Here is a 19706-nt window from a genome sequence, read left to right as displayed (position 1 = left end):
TCAAATCAATTCGAATTTTACAACCATTGTCACACAAAAAGAGATGGTACAGAGTTAGATAAGTTCAAACTTGTGGGGTGCTATGTTTCTTGTGTTATCCCAACAAGAAATTATATGCACAAGGACAAGGAATCCATGTAAGAAGGGTGGGTTGATAGATGCTTTTGAATTGGAAAAACGTGCTGACTTTGCCTAAAATTGCTGAATGATGGATCAACACATTAATTTCCAAATCAAATCCCTAATCTATGAGGCTAAGAACAAGACACAGTAATGTGAATATGCTACGCCGTTTTAAATCATGTATGGATTAATAATAATAATAATAATAATAATATATATAATATCACTCGCAAACGTGATCCATCATTTGTGGTTTTTAAAATAAAAATCTAACATCAAGTTCTCAACATAATGTATTTCACGTTGAAACCTTTTCTGGAAGGTTAATTAATTTGCAGAGATCCAAGACATCGTCATTGCAAGGTGACAGGATGTCTGAACATCCGGTCATCGTTAAGAAATCCGATCATGGCTCTCCAAGAGCACGACGTGACCTGACCTTTGACAAGGGCATATCATCTACCCTGTGATTTTTTCTTAAAGCCTCCATCAGTAATACGGCATCGAGAAGGCAACATCAAATAAATAGTAAAATTAATTGGTTGAGAAGGATAAAAATACTGTTTTTAAAGAATTATATTTTTATTCATTTATAAAGTACATTAATATTCAATTGCTAATTCATCATAACTTTTGTGTATCATATTATAAAACAAACTAACCACTGCGTTTTATGACACAAGTTGGCGTTTCTTTTCTTTGGTATATTGAATGGCTTATGCATCAACTTGCTGCTATTTGTTTATGATTCCAGGAAGGTAGATGCAGTTTGCTAATTAGATGCTTCAAAACATATATATTCGGGGAATAAATTAACTTGGGCGGTAAGAATTGTATTTGTTTATTGTCCATATTAGCTACTGACTAGTGACGAATAGCATCCTAGTGGAAGACGTCCTCCCCCTTTTCCACTGTAAAGACAAAAAAAAACAAAAACTTGAACGGAGAGGATGACAGATTGGGGCCTTAGGGCTTTTTGTATGGTAGCTAAGGAAGCTCAGACTGTGGATGAGCACGGCGAGAAAATTTGCAAAGAACAAAAGGATCCACGTTGGAAACGTTGATACATCAGTGTTTTCAATTGAAAACGTACAGATCTTGTCTATGATTGCTTGATGAACTTTTGGTAGGGTTCGATTTTTTGAAAACAGCCAACCAAGAATTGAAGCAGTCGGCACTATTCAATGTTCATAAAAGCCGCAATTCACATCTCACAGTGCATGCCTTATCATTAATGGCAGCTCATGTGACGTCTGAGGTGAAATGTGAAAAGGAAAGTGAAAGGAATATTACCACTAAGCTCCGAAAAATCTCCATTTAAAATGTCTTTTTCTGTGCAACACAGCGCGGCACTAGCAGCACGTCAGGCAAAATTTGTCAAAACATGAAAAGTTTTGAAGCAGGTGAAGAAGAGTTGCCGACAGCAATGGCCGTACCTCCCTCTCACAAAATATATTCACCTGGCATCCCATGCCTACTATATAAAATGAGCTCCCTTCCATGAAATAATAAGATTCTTGTAATGCTCATACAAGATATATGATTAGATAATTAGCTCCATTGGTGACCAAAACCATATTATAAATATTAATTTCTTCTGCAAACCTAACATAATGAAAAAAAAGCTTCACTTCATGACAAACTCTGTAGGACCAAAGCTGTGAACAACGACTTGAGAGCTGAAGATGTTCTTTCTGGAAAATATCGTGTACAAATCCCTCTTGACCACAGGCTGGACTAAGACAAGTTTTTGTCTATATGTAGACAGGCTGTGACGCAACATGTGTATAAAGCACCGTACATACCACTCAAATTTATTCACATCTTATCAAAAGTCATGATAAGCACGAAGCGGGTCCTTGAGGCGATAGAAATTATAAGAAAGAGACATTCTCTGCCTACCAATTTTGTGGTAGATACCACAGATCATATCTTCATCGACGCCCATCCAACTTTCGATTTCAGTCAATATTGGTAAACAGTCAATTTGAAGGGTTCCTTTCGATTTTTAGCCTGTAGAAGAAGATAGATCCTTGGATTTTCTAAAACACATGTATAAAGTAAAAATTTAAAATTTAAAATTGTTTTTGGAGTCCCAGACATTTTGTTAAATAGATTTAGAGTTGTTTAGGGTTTATACGAATATTACTTGAAAATTAGATTTTTTTTTTGGTTTGAATAGTTGTTTTAAGGCTGAGTTATCGCAAATCACAAGTCCTCTAAGTATCCAACTTTTAACAGTAATCCACATAAACTACTAGTGAAAAATCTCTTAATTAAACCTCTTTAGAAGACAATAATTGATATACATTTGAGTACTAACTCTTTTCTTTTTTATTTTAGGTATTTATATAGTGTAATATCAACTTACAGGAAATAAGAGGCGTATAGCTTTCTATTTATAGAAAAACCTAAAAACCCTATAAATAGCAAAATATTAATTTGCCTCTTAATAATATAACATATATTATTTTAGGTTAACTTTAGAAATGTATTCGATCATGTCTTTTGTTGATTATTTCTAAGTCTATAATTGTAATTCACTCTATTAATTACATTCTAACTCTCAATTTCTAAAATTTATTTACAATCTAGTCACACTTGGTCAATCATCTCATTTTAATTTATGATCAATGATTTTTTTATATGTGACCCATTAGATTTCCTAATAAGTTGACCCAAATATATATCATAATACTAAATAAAATAGGATTGAATAAATTAATTTAATATCAATTTAATAATTGCTTGATTTATATTTGAAGATTAAGTACAATGTCTAGCAACTGATCCTCCAAATATTAAGAAAGGTCACAAGTGGTTTGATTTAATATTTTAGAGACTAGTTTCTTGGTGTAATTATTATTCATTCATCAATAATGTTTCAATTTAGATATTATAGCACGAAATGTGTATTAGAGATCATTCTATATATCATGCCCCAAATCAAATCACAGAAGAATAGCCAAGGATTAAGGACAACTATTGGAGTAAGAATCAAGGCTCGTAACGGTTACAATCTTCACATCCACAATTATTGCTAGATTTTCTAAAATAGTTTTTGAATTCTATGTATATATATAGCACTCTATTCATATGTATTGTATTGTGAAATATTGTAATTAATTTCATCAATATATTGTCAATATTCAAACTTCATCATGGTATTAGGAAAGTCACCCACTAACGAGAACCCAATCCCCAATTCTCATTAACCAATCTCCACTCCACCCTCCCTTATTGAAATCCTATTGATTGCTTTCAATATCTTTGCTCAGATCAACGAAAAGCTCACTCCTTCCACCTTTCTTCAAAGGCGCGCACAGTTTGAGGCTCTTTTTATTGGCTACGACCTTCTTGATTACATTACTAGTGATCATCCATGCCTTTTAACCAACAACACCCCTGCATCCACCCTTCAAAAATCTCACTGGGCTAGGTAGGATAAACTCATCATTGGCGCTATTTTGGCTTCCACCACCACAACAATCACCCTCTCTTGTCGAAACGAGACTCACTCTTTTAAAGGATGCTGAATTACCACTCTTATATTGGCCTCACGCTTTTCAAATGGCGGTTTACCTCATAAATCATTAATCAACCACTCTTTTACACAATAAATCTCCCTTTAAAAGTTTGTTCAACCAACATATCATTTGTTGTCAATAAACTTTCACAATTCATGTATAAACCCACTGCCACGCACTGGATAACGGTAAAAAGACTCCTACGACATTTAAAGCATACCAGTTATCATGGTATTCACATTCGCAAAAGCTCTAGCTCAAACCTAATGACTTACACCAATGCTAATTGGGTCGGCAACTATAATGATAGAAGCTCAACATCTGACTATATTTGTTTTCTTGGTTCCAATCTAATTTCTTGGAGTTCAAAAAAACAAAGGGTTGTTGCAAGATCATCCATCAAAGTGGAATTTAGAGCCCTTGCAAATACCGCCTTTAAAACCATCTAGTTACTGTCCTTATTTCAAGAACTCGGCTTATCTATCTTTTCCCCATCAACATTGCTCAGTGACAACCTGGGTGCTACCCAACTTAGTTTTAATCTCGTTTAACACTCTTGGATGAAGCACATTCAAATCAACCTACACTTTGTTCGGGATATAATTCAGAAAGTGATGCTGAGAGTTCATCATGTAAACACCTAAGATCAGTTTGTCGATCTCCTTACCAAGCTCATGTCCAAACAATGCACTAAAAGACTCAAAACCAAAACTAGACTTGCTAATGGTAGCTTTATTTTGCGAGGGAGTATTAGAGATCATTCCATAGATCATGCCCCAAATGAAATCATAGAAGAATAGCTGAGGATCAATGACAACTGTTGGTGTAATCTCAAGAATCAAGGCTTACAATGATTACAATCTTCACAACCATAATTATAGCTAACTTTCATAGAATAGTTTTTGAATTCTATGTATATATGTAGCACTCTATTCATTTGTATTGTATTGTGAAATATTGTAATCAATTTCATCAATATATTGTCAATATTCATACTTCATCAGTGTGTCTATTGTGTCAAATCATGTTTGTTTTCAACACCATAGTTATTGGTTCTTTAAATAAGATTTGAAACTCTTTTCAAATCTCATTCTACCTTGTACAAGGACTTACATTGAATACTATTTGAGAAAAAATAAAATATTTTTTTCTAATTCACTTAGGGCGACGAATCCTCTCCTGATTACATAAATACCATCATATAATTCATGTTATACTTAATATCTGCCCATTTGTTACCCTTGATTAGGACAACGTGTAGCAGGATTAAAACATAACACTCTCTATATAAAATAACTTAGTGATCTCAAGTCAAATGATCACTTACACAACTGTTACATGGAGCTTTCTATAGACATAATTGATATCTCCGTATGTAATTCTCATGTAGGTTAGTTTAGTGTATAAGTCATGTGGCAAGCACATACATATTAGTTTTAGATATCCTTCATACCTCAACTTATGAGAATAATCATTTTTTATATAAAAAGAACATAACGTGTATTATTCTCAATACCTTTAATTAATATTCAGTCTTAATAAAACATTAACTATAAATATTTAGAAATAATACTTTGATACAATGAAATCTTATAATTATAATAATTTTATAATTTTTTTATAAATAATTTTATCTCAAAAACTTTAACTTTACTTTAAATTTATTAATCAAATATTTGGAAGAATAAGAGTTGCATCACTCTTCAGTATTATTACTTGAACACTACTTGAATGTGCACGAAGCGAAGATGGCCACGGAACAAATGCAAACACCACACAAACATATCCAACTTTTTTTTTTCTCTCATTTGTACGGAAATGAGCTTCCAAGAGGCCCACTAACGTGATATCTTATCCTCCATTTTCTATTGATATAGTGCTCGGAATTAATGGGCTGTTCACCTCATGAAAGAGAAGTCGCTGTGTGGTCCATTGTTGAATTGGGAGATATTACAGTATTGTCACTTGAGGTCTTGATAGTATTTCAAGATTAAAAGAAATGAATAAAAATACGTTTGTTTGAAATGATTAAAATATGATATTATTTATTTTAGAGTAGTTTTTTATATTTTTAAAAAACAAAATTTAAAGAGATATTTCTCACCTCCATCACCTCTGTTCACGTTGTCCTTGCAGAGAGGAGGTCAGCTTTTTACTTGCAGAAAAAGCATGTCCCCAGCTGGTCAGCTTGAGGAACACTCGCTACCTGCAGTTTGAGCTTAGCCTCCACGCACAAGACACCAATCTGGTGGTGTTAATTTTGAGAAATTAATGAATGGCTCAAGATCGATGGTCATTTTGACGTGAACTTGCTGTAATTTAACAAGAGAAGAAGATATTTGCAGGTAAAGTAACAGGTCAACGAAGCTAAATTTGCAGGTAAAGGTAGGTAGGTCGGCCATCTCTAACCTTCCTTTTCGTTTTCTTCCGTTTTCGGTTTTCTAGAATAAGTTTCCTTTTCACTTTCAACGCGGTTTGAAACTGAACGGCAGCCATACCTCTTGAAAGATCGGCAAAACCATGTTTGTACGTTTTGTACCTTGTTGATTTAAAAAAGAATAATTAAAGTGATATTATTTTGATATTTTTTAAAACAAAAGATCAATTTGGCCAATGGGAACTCGGAACTCCATGTTGAGTTTAATATATAAAATGTGCTTTTGCTAGCGAGTGAGTGCGTCTAGGAAAGTCCATCTGAATTTTCCATTCATGTGAGCAATGATGTCGAGTCACGGGTGATAAAAATCCTCCTTTTCTTTTAAAAGTAACTATGGGTTTTCGATATCAGGCTATGATTTTAAATAATCAAGACAATCATTTCTTTTTGCGGTGTTGGCAGGTATTTTTAAAAAAAATTATTATTTTTTTAAATTATTTTAATATGATGATATAAAAATAAATTTAAAAAAATTAAAAAATATTTTAATATATTTTAAAATAAAAACAACTTCCAAAAGTAACCACCACGGGAGTAAATCTTTGGAGTAAATCTTTTTGTTCTGTTTTTTCATAGCAAAGGATTAAGAGCTTGGCTGAAAGCATAAGCGAGAATATTTCCTTGTCCCAATTGTACGGCTTGGGAGAAATGTCCCAGAAGAAATGGCATCTGGCACTGCCCACACGTTTAACTAAATTGCATGTGCAATCTCACGACTACAAAACGTGCCGTCACTTGCGTGTGACTTGTCGGGCGAGGATTTCCCGATGAAAATTACTTCATAGTTCTTATTAGAGCTTCTTTGATAATATTTGATAATATAGTTATGTTTACTTTTAAAATAATTTTTATATTAAAATAAATATTAATAGTTTTTTTATTTTTTTAAAATTATTTTTAATATTATCACATTAAAATAATTTAAAAATACTAAAAATATATTAATTTAAAGTTACTAAAAAATAAAAAATATTTTTAAAATATAAAAAAAAAAAGACTCTAAAATCACGAAAAATGATCCATTCAAGTAAAGAAAGAAGAAGAATCGATGATCCTGATTCGAGTGTGCACGGTCATCCCTGTAGTGTCTTACAATCCACTGGAATTTCAGAATTATTCTTCTTTAAAAAAAAACCCGTGAGCCCATCTGAATAGTCGCACTTTCCAGGAAACTTCTGCCAAACACTTGTTCTGGTCTCTCGGATGCTCTGTTTGTTCCCTTTTTCCTCTGATGAATCACAGCATTTTGTATCCATACGAAGAACGTACCAAATCTTCAAATGCAGTTGTCTCATCCAGCAATTACTAACGAAATAATTTTCCAAACTGAAACGTTGCCGTTATGCGGTGAGTCGTCTGGTGTAATAGACGACTGACTACCTTTCAGTCAATTATCAAAGAATCAATAATCATCTTCTTCCCATAATGGAAACGAAGCTGTGGGCTGGACTTAGCTTAATTACTCCAACAAGAATACTAAACAAAATGCCAAAAATACTATTTCTCTTACTAAAATATTATTTCTATACATCTTATAAAAATATTAAAAGCCTCTTTTCAATTTTTTTATTAATTTATTTTTTTCTTTTGATTTTTTTTAAATATATTTATTTTTTATAAGATTATCATAATCTCATAACTTATATTATTAGTTAGAAGAGTTTGCCTGAATTGTTTTAATTATTTTTTATTTTATTATTTAGTATTGATTATTTTAGATTATTAAAATAGTTATGTAATAAAAATAATTCTGAATGAAATATATTAAAAGCCTCTTTTCAATTTTTTTATTAATTTCTTTTTTTATTTTATTTTTTTTTAAATATATTTTTTATATATAAAACTATCCTAATCTCATTAAATAATATTTTTATCATTAAAGTACATATAATAATAAAAAAATCATATTTATATTTTTTAAAAAAATACATTACCAATTTAAATCTTCTAAATAGCGTCTTTTATTGGGAATTGGAGCAGCTGTCGGAAGGGTTTGGTACCTGCTAGGCAATTGCACAAAAGTTTGTTCTTTTCTTATCTTATCCTAAAAGTGTCCCCCCCCCCCCCCTCTCTCTCATACAAAGTACTGTTGTTATTTTTTTAGAGGAAAAATATTATTTTTCTTGAAATCATCTTCCCGTTGAAGGTAAAAAACGCATGATCGAATGAAAGAAAGAAGAGAATTAAAAATGCAATTTTTCTCTAGAGATCTTTGCACCCCCCACCACTAATAAAATGCTTCTAAAATCATGTCTGCCACAGAAATGCAAATTAATGAATAAAAATCCAAGCATAATTTTCATTAAATCCGATACCCTAAATTACACTGTAAAGATAAAATAAAATTTATTCCATCCTTATCAAACATCTGCTACAAATTCCCAAATAAAATTAAAACACAAATCCTTATTAAAATGGGAATCAGAATCCTAACTCTGCTCTAACATTCTCGATCTTAAGAAGAAGATCCACCAATATTCACAGAAGAATCCATAACCCTAACCCCTGTGCACAATTGCCTAATCAAAGAAGCTGTTTTCCTGCGAAACTCCTAACTATGGCCGTCCCGATTCACAGACCAGTAAAATCCCAAAAAAAAAACTTATATAAAAACACAAAAAATGAAGATTAGAATATATTAACGGTTGAAAAACCACGCATAGCAAAAAAAAAAATCACGAAGTCTTTTAACTATTATCCCACTCCCACCGGACAAGACAGGCATCCATGATGTCATATGCCATGTATTAGACCAAGTTACACCGTCCATGTCCTTTAAGCACTACGGTCGTCAAAGAAAAAATCCTCTTTATATATACATGCCCCTGTGTGCCCGAGCTTCAAAGCAAGCACTATAGGTTCTTTCTTTCTTTCTTTCTTTCTTTCTTTCTGCCAATCAATTTCTTTTGAGGTATCTAAGGCTGGTAGACAGGCTAAGATTATATTGGATTGATGGGTTTTCATCAAACCTCTTCAATTTCTTTCTCAGCTACAAAATGGCTAGGCTTTGTGACTGCTGTTTGGGTCCAAGCTATTTCAGGCAACAACTACACCTTCTCAAACTATTCTGATGCACTTAAATCTCTAATGAACTTGACCCAACTTGAACTCAACAATTTATCTGTTGCTAAAGATGTTGGCAAGGCCTTTGGTTTGCTTGCTGGTCTTGCTTCTGATCGTTTGCCTACTCCTGTTATTCTTCTTATTGGTTCAATTGAAGGTCTTATCGGTTATGGTACTCAGTGGCTTGTTGTTAGTGGGAGAATTCAACCTCTCCCTTATTGGCAGGTAAATCTTACCAATTTTATAGTCTCAGTAACCATGGTTGTGGTTAAGATTTAACTGTAGCTCAGGACTCTGCCAGGATTTGGTGCATAATTAATTAGTTTTTGGTGCATCAGTGATGTTATGATCTTACCGAATAATTGTTTTTCTAATGTGGAATGCAGATGTGCATCTTCCTATGTCTAGGAGGAAACAGCACTACATGGATGAACACGGCGGTTTTAGTAACCTGCATCCGCAACTTCCGCCGCAACCGTGGCCCTGTCTCTGGAATCTTGAAGGGTTATGTTGGTCTAAGCACGGCTATATTCACCGACCTATGTGCAGCTCTATTTGCTGATGACCCTGCAAAGTTTCTCATAATGCTTGCTGTCATCCCCTTTGCTGTCTGTCTCACCGCCATCGTTTTCCTCCGAGAAACCCCACCTGCCGCTACTATAGAGGAAGAAAAAGAAGAAAGCAAATACTTCAATATCTTCAACGCTGTTGCTGTTATTGTGGCTGTTTATTTAATGGCTTACGGTTTTATTCCAAATCCTAGCCATGCTATTTCATTGGCGTTCTCGGTTATATTGCTGGTTCTTTTAGCTTCTCCATTAGCAGCTCCAGTTCATGCTTTTATTAAGAGCTGGACTTTGAACGGGTTCAAGAACCAAGCGGATGTTGAAAGGCAAATTCAAGAACCTTTATTGATAGAAGAGAAAGCCCAGGAGGAGATTCAAGAAAGGCCCGCTGAAGAGTCGGCTTCAGCAGTGGTGGAGCAACCGCAAGCTGTAGAGGAGGAGAAGGCAGCTGTGGAGGTAAAGAGGAGGCCGGTGATTGGAGAGGATCATACAATTTTTGAGGCAATTAGGACCGTTGATTTTTGGATTCTTTTTGTGTCTTTCCTTTGTGGGGTTGGCACAGGTTTGGCTGTGATGAACAATATGGGACAGATTGGCTTGGCTCTCGGATATGCTGACGTTTCTCTTTTCATTTCCATGACTAGTATTTGGGGATTCTTTGGAAGGATTGTTTCTGGCTCGGTGTCTGAGTACTACATCAAGTGAGTTTCTTGATCCCTGGTTTATTTTCTTAAAAGTTGAATTAATTGGTATTTTTTTCTCCATAATTTCTCCATTAGTTGACATTTATAATCCCTCTTGCAAGTTAGAAATTCGTATCCTTATTTTTGGATACGTGCTTTACCCTTTTCTTTAAAAAAAAAAAAAAAAAAAAAAAAAAAAAAGCATTAAGCACCACGTTGGTGCCGGCAGTTTCCACACCCGGTTGCTTTCCTTTTCCGTTCTGTTTTTCTTTTTCCCTCGAACATTGAGATATCTTTACTTCTTGGAAATTGGAATGGGCTGTGCCTGCTAAAACACGGCTGCTTATTTCTTTTCTTGGATAGATTTTTTGTTAATTGATTCAAAAGTCCCCATTTTGGAAAGCACGCTGTGAACTGAACTCAAGATTTAGGCTAGTCAATTCTTTAGCCTCGTTTGGCACCGTATTTTTTTAAAAAAAAAATTGATTTTCTTATAGTTTTAAGTTAATTGTTGTTATAATTTTGGATTGTTTATAAGTTGATATTAAAAATAAAAAATAGATTATTTTAATATATTTTTTTGAATCTCGTATTGATTGATTCTAAAAGTGAGCTAACTAATTCAGCACTCGAATTTTTAGGTCCCAGAGGGCTAAAAGCACATGCCATTTTAATAAAAATATATTATTGTCTCGCTGATAAAGGACATGGTTAAGTGATTTAGTTAAGAATAAAAAAAACAGAGATTTGAGAGAAAGTTGAGCACTTTTATAACTCTTCCTTTTTGTTTTTTCAGACTACTCAATTAAACTCTACACCTTTTGACACATTGAAGGGTCAAATTTTTCGGATGTAATTGTTCGGATGGTCCATTTATAGGGATAGGTTAGGGTTTAGTGGAGAGTCTCCTTGCTAAGAGCTCATGGCAACCATCAACCATGGACCACTTGCTTTTTAGAATCTATAGAAAAAATATACAATTTGTGTTTTTGGTGTCGATCTCTCCCTTTAATCCTCTGTCATGTATTTATCTGGCATCGTGCTTAACGCATCAAGCCTCCGTTGAGTCCTGAGAAGTCTTTATTAGGACGAGCTCGTTGGATTAGTTCAAATATGCTAGTCTTTACAAGGTCATGATATCAACCTGCTATGCCGCTTTGCCCCGGATATGAGTTCTTATTTCCTTTGCTACCCCGTGACGATGCTTAATCGCCAAGTAAATTTTGCTTTGTGCAAGTGGCTTGGGTAATATTCCTCATCACAAGACTGGGTCCAATTCTTGACTTCTTGGGTGATGTCGGCTTCACGATTGTCACAGTTGAGCTTGGATTTATTCTGGCGTCTTACCACCCAAGCCCCCCTTGAACTGTTCTTGTTGAGTCTGTGTCAAGAGAGTTAAATGTTACCACTGAGTTGAGAATTTCTGTGGTGCAGAGAAAAGATGGTTAAAAGGGTGTTAAATCGAACGTAAAGAGGGTCTTTTAAGTTGAAACGGGGACATATTCTGAGCTTGTGGTCATTTTCTTTTTTGCAGGAAAGCTGGAATACCAAGGCCTCTTTGGAACGCAGCATCTCAGATTTTAATGGCTGTTGGCTACATCCTCATGGCTGTGGCTTTGCCTGGGTCGCTATACGTCGGTTCAATAGTCGTTGGTATCTGCTACGGAGTTCGTTTAGCTGTCTCAGTCCCGACAGCCTCCGAACTATTTGGTCTCAAGTATTTTGGTCTGATATACAACATCTTAATCCTCAATCTTCCTCTGGGCTCCTTCCTATTTTCTGGTCTGCTTGCTGGATTTTTATACGACGCAGAAGCTACCCCGGCACCAGGAGGAGGCAATACTTGTGTTGGTGCCCATTGTTACAGACTTGTTTTCTTTATCATGGCCATCGCATGTGTCGTTGGGTTTGGTTTGGATGTTCTTCTGGTAATCAGAACCAAGAAGATTTACAACAGGATCTTCATGAGCAGAAGATCAAAGAAATTGGCTGCAGCATCCAATCTGCAATGATATGAAATTACTTGGACCTGCGAGATAAAAAATAAAAATAAAAAAAATATGGTGGGATTGAAGGGCTGCTTCTGCCCAATGACAATCCAAAGTTCATCATCTGTTGGTCAATTTATTTTTGGTCAAAAAGTAAATTGCACAATCGAATATTCCATTATGGTCTGATTTGTATTCCAAGTAGACTCTGTGCAAGCAATTTTGTTCAAGATTGTAATTTCCTTTTTTCCCATGTTAATCAATCATGATTATTATTATTACACGGACCAGATCCAAGTAGGCCAAAAGTTGTAGTGGAGTTTAGTTTTAGTCCCCTGTTTGGCGATTGATCCAAGTAGGCCAACAGTAATTTTCCAAAGTGAACTATGAGCTGTGCAATAACAACCCTGTCAAGTGTCAGTGACATAAATGGACGGCAAACCTACCTCATTAATAGATGAAGAGGTTCAACTTCCAGGTCCTCTGGGTTAGTTATCTTCTTTGGTTCAAAGTCAAGGGAAGGCTAGCAGAAATGTCTCCTGTGAATAGACTAATATGGGTGAATACAAATAATAATAAAGTTGAAGATTTAGAACAGGAGGAACTACTAGGCAGATTGTGCTTTAAAAATTTCCATAAGCTGTAAATCTTTGTTGTGGCCTTCTGAATTGACATAATTAAAACTCCTATACTGTCAATCTTGCTTGTAGAGCACAAAATTATTTGGGCTTTGATTCTATAGTTTTGAGCTTTGATTGTAGCATGATCAGTCCATGGAAAGAAGTTCAATAGTCGGGCTTATGATGGGCCACAATTGCTCTAAAGCGATGACGAGCTTTGTGACCAAAACCTCGTCCTCTACTATGAGCACCAATGTTACAACCAACAAGTTTAATGCTTCTTGGTTGTGTTTGAATAAATTTATACTTGAACAAATTAATTCTAAGAACTGTCATCATAACTCTGGAAATAATAACAAGAACTGCCATCAATTAATACTGACAATATAGCTCAACATAGATAGGTTACTCTAGAGATTATTAATTTAATTTTATCTAGAACACATGACTTATACACGATAATTACATACGGAGATATCAATTATGTCTATAGATTGTAACAGTTGTGTAAGTAATCATTTGACTTGAGATCACTAAGTTATTTTATATAGAGAATGTTATGTTTTAATCATGCTACACGTTGGTAACAAATGGGCAGATATTAAATATGATTGTATTTATGTAATCAGGAGAGGATTCGTCGCCCTAAGTGAATTAAAAAAAAATGTTTTCTTTTTTCTCAAATAGTATTCACAAGGTTTAATATCATGAATTCAATGTAAGTCCTTGTGCAAGGTACATACAAGCTGGCTTAAACAACCATACTTATTATTTAAAAAAAAAAAAAAACTCACTGTACGGGCATACAATTCCAATTAATTTATACAATTGCCAATCGATGTCTTATGAGTACATTCCAAAGTATACAATAATCCTTCTATTTTGGGATTTTTTTTTCATATCCGTACACTTAAACTGAAGTTGGGTATTCTGTAACACATTTATGCTCATGTTTGTCTCTCTTTAGAAGATTGAAACTTTTTTTTTGAAAACTCCAGATTAGAGAATCCATTGATGTCGTTACTAAATATTATTTTTTTTTTAATATGAGATAAAAAAAAATTAAATAATCTTTATTATTTATAGCAATTTCCCCACATATTTCAAAAATATTTTAAAATAAAAATATAGTTGTTGGATTTCTATATATTGATTGTAATACATATAATTTGATATTTTTTTAACTATAAATTAGATGATATAAAATTGAGATTTAACTTTGAGAATTATTAGTGATTTTTTTTAATTTTTATAATCCAAAATTTTATGGTAAGTTAGATATTTTACCAATCATATTGTACATTTGTATAATTTTTTACTGTTTGACTCGATTTTGTATTTAATAGGGCATGTATGTCACTAATTGTTCATGAGTGATCTTAAATTTTTACTAATATCTTATTAGAACGATCCCACTTTATATTTGTATAGGTGATTTTTTCATGTATTCGCTGCAATTTAAACACTACCTATAAAAAATACAAAACTCATTAAAAACTTTGTATTTCATCTAATTTTTAGGAAAAAAAGATGTTTTAAATTTGGGTTCTAGAGGATTTCTTATCATATTAACAAAATTGCCGATGCTATCTAGCTTTACTGATCCAGTGTGACCACCAAAGACTTAGTTACATGGAAGAGAAGGTGGGTAATTGCCCCCTTCAATTTTTTTAAAAAAATCATTTTAGTCCTTTTAGTTTTAGCATTTCAAATTTACTCAGTTTTAGACAGTTGCCCTCATATTTCTCAAGAGTCTCTCTCTGCAGCCCTTATCTTTGAATCCTAGCTCCCCTCGTGACCACAGCGCACCATTTTCTCCCCGTGCTTTGAATAATTTTGTCTTGCGTCTTGCTGACATTGGACAAGGAAAATAAGGGACCATTGTAGGACATGTGTGGATCTCCATGGTATGCTGCATCATGAAGGCGTGCCAGTTGAAGCCATGAAAGCTCTCCCACTTTAAGGCATACAGGGAACGGCAGCTTGAAGTCAAAGCATGCACCATCTTGATTCATCAAACGTACAGGACCTTTCTACTTCGAAGTCACTGTCAATACCTCTTTGTCTCAGTCATGTTCTACCAGCTTCAGCTTCGCAGGCCATAAATTACACACGGCAATTGTAACCACTCTTGTGAAACAAACCAACCCGTCCTCTACTCCCTAAAACACTGTCTAAAAGCCACAGAACATGGATCGTGCCACTAAATTATAGCAGGATCAGCTTCACTAATTAGGTGATGATGATCCTTTAACATCAGAGCAAAGGGGGAGGCTATTGATTAGGCAAGGATCAATAAAGGCAGATAATAATGGAGTAATAAACATCCACCCAACGTAAGTAACTAGGGGCTCGACTCTCGGCCGCAGATGATCATTAAAAATGACCATTCAGCGAAGGTTAGAGGTAATTAAGAAAGATCCAAAAAAGATACTGAATCCATACACAAAAGATTGAGTTTTAATTAATGGATGGCATGTCTTCACATGAGTATCTCAAAAAACATGTGAACAAGGGCACCTGTAGGCTTATGAAAGACAAGGTAGCACTGTACCCTTGTGAACCACCTCAAATTTAAGTGGCATTCACTCTTGTAAGTTGTAGCCTCCACTCCAGTCCCTCATAAAAACATTTCTCTATATAAATTACAATCCATTCCATTCATGCAGTTCATGGCCTTTCTAAGCAAGAAGAGCATGCACAAGGCTCCTATCTTGGGCTTCTCAGTTTTCTTGATCCCCTTCTTGGCTTTTTCTTACGGTGCTTTCTCAATTTCTTGCATTCTTTTGGGTTTCTAGATTCAAGTTTGTTTGACCTATAATCATTTTTTGTCCTCTTCTTTTCTGTGTGTGGTTAATGCAGATGGACCTTTGTATGACTTCACAGCCTACACTGAGGTAAACTGGTATGATTTAGGAGATCATTGATAAATTCTCCTCTTCAAATTTACATTACCTTTCCATGGCTATGTATGTTTTGTTGGCAGTGTAAATCAGTGCCAGAGAAGCCGCTATACAATGGAGGGATATTCAAAGATCAAGCACCACTTACCCAGCACAGAATTAGTGCTTCTTCAGATGGCTCTTACACACCAGCTTTGATATTGCAAAATCTAGATCAAAACACCATGTATTGTTTTTCCAGTTGAGTAACCGTTTCTTCATTGCTTTAATGTTCCATCTCCTATAAAACTATAGTCTTGATTTTTTATTGCATAATCAAAGGGCCAGGTTCAACACGGCAAGCCATTGTGCAAAAACGAATGTTGTGAACTCCATAATTAAGCTATTAGGAACCATTTTCCTGGCATGAATGTTTTGGTAAAAGCTTGATATAAACCATTGTTATGAGCTCTATAATTGATAGATGTTCCCTGAGGCCTGTGTAGTTTTTGGTGTGTGCAGTTTGGGTCAAGATACGGGGTGCAGATTCAACTCTAGTAACTGCAAGCCTAATGGCAAATAATAATTCCACATATGATTGCGTGGGGACTGTTTTGGCCAAGAGTGGATGCTGGTCGTTTCTCAAGGGAGGATTCATTCTTGATTCACCTTCAAGTGTATCGATACTATATTTTCAGGTTAACTTGTTTATGATTAAAAGCTTCTTCTATTAACTGTTCATTGTCTGGACCTAGCAATGTTGGGTTGTCCTAAGATTAAACAAATTGTATAATGTCTATATGTTGATGAAATTGTATTCTGTTTTTGAATTGTTCATGCAGGGCACAACTGACAAAAGGATCAATGTCGCAATTGCAAGTGCTTCAGTGCAGCCATTTACAGAGCAGCAATGGAGAACAAATCAGCAATACATAATTAACACTGTAAGCACTGTTAACACTTTGTGTTTTCATGGGCTGATAGTGTCTGTTTTTCTAAGAAATAGTTTCAACTGAAAGAAGCAGCTCGGTTTCTTACTTATATATTTCCTTCACCAGGAAAGAAAGCGTGCCGTGACAATACATGTGTCAGATAGTCATGGAGATAGGTTGCAAGGAGCATCCATTACAATAGAGCAAATCTCAAAAGATTTCCCATTTGGATCAGCAATAGCAAGAACAATTCTTGGAAATTTACCCTATCAGGTAAGTTCAGTGCACGTAATAGTCTTACAGAAGATTGGAAATTAAATAAATAGGAAAGAGTGCTGATTTCTGGCGACAAGGCTGACTATGAAAATTGCTCTGATTGTTTCAGAATTGGTTTGTTGAGAGATTCAACGCAGCAGTATTTGAAAATGAACTCAAGTGGTATGCGACAGAACCCGAACAAGGGAAGGTCAATTACACCATACCAGATCAAATGTTGGAATTCGTTCTAGCCAACCAAATAGTTGCTAGAGGCCACAATATTTTCTGGGAAGACCCCAAGTACAATCCAGCTTGGGTTCGTGATCTCACAGGCCCTGCCCTAAAAGCAGCAGTCAGCTCCCGGATTCAAAGCCTAATGAGCAAATACAAAGAAGAGTTTATACATTGGGATGTTAGCAATGAAATGCTACATTTTGATTTCTATGAAGAAAGGCTTGGTCCGGATGCCACTTTACATTTCTACAAGACAGCACACGAAGCAGACCCCTTAGCATCATTGTTTTTGAACGAATTTAATGTGGTGGAGACTTGCAGTGATGTGAATACAACAGTAGATACCTACATTGATAAGATAAGAGAACTTGAACGCGGAGGATCATCAATGAATGGAGTTGGCCTAGAGAGTCACTTTTCGAAGCCAAATCTTCCTCTAATGAGGGCTATTCTAGATAAATTGGCTACCCTTAAGCTTCCCATTTGGCTCACAGAAGTTGATATCAGCAATAAATTTGATAAAGAAACTCAGGTGCGCTAGGTTATTCATTATTTAGTCTCAGTTAGTAAATAATCTAAAATGAATATTTGTATTCTAACATTTCCTTATGGTGTCAACTCTGCAGGCTATTTATCTAGAGCAGGTGTTAAGAGAAGGCTTCTCGCATCCTGCAGTGGATGGGATCATGCTTTGGACTGCAATCCATCCTAATGGGTGCTACCAAATGTGCCTCACAGATTCTAATCTTCAAAACCTCCCGGCCGGTGATACAGTTGACAGGCTCCTAAAAGAATGGGAAACCGGGGAAGCAAATGGCCTCACAGATGATCATGGATCATACAGCTTCTTTGCCTTCTTAGGTGAATACAGAATAAGGGTGCAATATGGCAACAGAACTACAAACTCAACACTGTCACTCAGTCAAAGTGATGAAACGAAACATTTTAACATTCAGTTGTGACCAACACCATTCCTATAATCTTATCGCCATACTAGGAACAACCAAGGTAGATTGTCAGAAATTTTTTACTAGTTAAAAATCTTTGCAATGGCCTGTGGCTTTGTGCTGTGCTGAACTTGGAATTTCTAGCAATGCTGGACTTCGGAGTACAGTAATTTTTGTACGGACAAGAATTAAATATTGTTGACTTTTGTTTCTTTATGAAAAGGCCATGGGAGAAGTTCAAAGGTTGGGCTTAAGATTGGCCATACTTGTCCTTTTGACGGGGAACTTAGATTTTATGAGCCCAATGTCATTCCAGATTCTTTTTTTTCTTTTTTTTTCTTACAACGTTAAGATGTTAGTTCAAGTGGCCATTGGAACTGTTCTGCTTATATTATTTCGAATTCAAATCTGAGTTAAGATTGAGAAGTTTTTTGTTAATACATCACCATCGTCCCCTAGCTAAGACTTATCAAAGAATATCAAATCGTTAAAAAAAACCCTTGAAGTAACGGTAGATAACTAAAGAATGGATGGAAACATTTCTCACCTGTCAATAATCTTCAGCGAGAAGATCAGGAGAGGTTCTTTCCTTCCCTTTTTCTTTTTTTAATTTTTGCAGTGGGTTGATGGTGCCCCTTCAAGCTGTTCGACCAACACTAATAAATTAAAAGCATAGTATATCCTGTAATGGACCTCTAGCAGGCGGCTTGTGCCACACTTTTCCGCCTCTTCAACAGCCTTAAATCGTAGCCCACTTTCAATCCTTGAGCAGACTCGCGTTTCCCATTAAAGTTCTTCAAGAACAATTGGCTTTCTTCTTCTTGTGGCCGCTTGACAGTGCAAGTTGAAATTTTTAACTCATGCTGCTGAATTTATAATATCTTGAGCTTTCTAATGGCTGCAAATAATTCAAAAAGCTTTGTTGAAAAACTTCTCCGGGTAACATGACGGGCCAGCAAACATGATGACAACCAGTAGTGGTAGGGCCCAGAAGAAACATTATGGAGTCCTTTCAGCACACAAGATTTATTCGCAAGATTGATGATTGCTTTCTGTTGATTGTATACAAAATGAGATTGTGATCTTGAACTTGTGGAGGAGTAATTTCTCTTCATTAACTGGTGGGTGTTTGTTGTTTTTATTGTATAATTAGTCCCTGTAGCCATTATTGATTATTGAATCTTCATGAAAGATGTCTGCTCATTATTTGCTATGCAACACGACGCGATAGTCTTCCAGGAAATCCATTTCCATGACAAACACAGACAAGAGATGAGTTAGAAACTTGCAATCCCCGCAAAGGGATCCCATCCCATTTGTTTTTTTTATTTTAAAAACGTTTTTTTAAAACAAAATTATTTTATTTTATTTTTTTCTTTACTTCAAATTATTTTTTAAAAAAAAAAAAAACAACTGCCAGCAAACCTATTGACATTACACAAATCA

At 35.1% G+C, this 19706-nt stretch overlaps 2 protein-coding genes and 1 long non-coding RNA gene across 6 annotated transcripts; 2 read left to right on the top strand and 1 right to left on the bottom strand.

The window, feature by feature from the left end:
* The first annotated feature begins 8930 nt into the window (after nucleotides 1–8930).
* On the top strand, nucleotides 8931–12670 carry LOC118040468 (protein NUCLEAR FUSION DEFECTIVE 4). The gene is made up of 3 exons (XM_035047420.2): nucleotides 8931–9375; nucleotides 9537–10417; nucleotides 11934–12670. Exons 1-3 carry the CDS (start codon nucleotides 9040–9042, stop codon nucleotides 12409–12411), a joined length of 1695 nt encoding a protein of 564 aa, XP_034903311.1. The 5' UTR covers nucleotides 8931–9039; the 3' UTR covers nucleotides 12412–12670.
* Nucleotides 12671–15119: 2449 nt separating this feature from the next.
* On the top strand, nucleotides 15120–18587 carry LOC118040469 (endo-1,4-beta-xylanase 5). Of its 4 annotated transcripts, XM_035047422.2 has the most exons (9): nucleotides 15120–15600; nucleotides 15677–15767; nucleotides 15870–15904; nucleotides 15994–16150; nucleotides 16412–16587; nucleotides 16732–16833; nucleotides 16948–17094; nucleotides 17207–17845; nucleotides 17940–18587. In XM_035047422.2, the coding sequence occupies exons 2-9, from the start codon at nucleotides 15680–15682 to the stop codon at nucleotides 18273–18275; spliced, it is 1680 nt and encodes a 559-aa protein (XP_034903313.1). In that variant the 5' UTR covers nucleotides 15120–15600; nucleotides 15677–15679; the 3' UTR covers nucleotides 18276–18587. The 4 variants fall into 4 exon arrangements, with proteins under 4 accessions (XP_034903313.1, XP_034903312.1, XP_034903314.1 ...); XM_035047421.2 differs by lacking the exon at nucleotides 15120–15600 and having other exon boundaries at nucleotides 15613–15767; XM_035047423.2 differs by lacking the exon at nucleotides 15120–15600 and having other exon boundaries at nucleotides 15614–15767; nucleotides 15870–15912.
* Nucleotides 17030–19566, bottom strand: LOC140955480 (uncharacterized). The gene is made up of 2 exons (XR_012169611.1): nucleotides 18808–19566; nucleotides 17030–17452 (listed from the first exon to the last, which is right to left on the bottom strand). It is a non-coding gene; the product is annotated as an uncharacterized lncRNA (long non-coding RNA).
* Between the last annotated feature and the right edge of the window lie 140 nt (nucleotides 19567–19706).

The sequence above is a fragment of the Populus alba genome, chromosome 4 (genome assembly GCF_005239225.2).
Source record: "Populus alba chromosome 4, ASM523922v2, whole genome shotgun sequence".
Lineage (NCBI taxonomy): Eukaryota > Viridiplantae > Streptophyta > Magnoliopsida > Malpighiales > Salicaceae > Populus > Populus alba.
Note: the sequence above shows the minus strand (reverse complement) of the source record. Positions and strands in the feature narration are given on the sequence as shown.

Coding starts and splice junctions, on each gene's coding strand:
- LOC118040469 (XM_035047421.2), top strand. CDS start 15,671: ATGCAGTTCATGGCCTTTCTAAGCAAGAAGAGCATGCACAAGGCTCCT. Junction 16,834..16,947: donor AGCAATACATAATTAACACT/GTAAGCACTGTT, acceptor TTCCTTCACCAG/GAAAGAAAGCGTGCCGTGAC. Junction 17,846..17,939: donor AATTTGATAAAGAAACTCAG/GTGCGCTAGGTT, acceptor TCAACTCTGCAG/GCTATTTATCTAGAGCAGGT.
- LOC118040468 (XM_035047420.2), top strand. CDS start 9,040: ATGGGTTTTCATCAAACCTCTTCAATTTCTTTCTCAGCTACAAAATGG. Junction 9,376..9,536: donor AACCTCTCCCTTATTGGCAG/GTAAATCTTACC, acceptor TGTGGAATGCAG/ATGTGCATCTTCCTATGTCT. Junction 10,418..11,933: donor GTGTCTGAGTACTACATCAA/GTGAGTTTCTTG, acceptor TCTTTTTTGCAG/GAAAGCTGGAATACCAAGGC.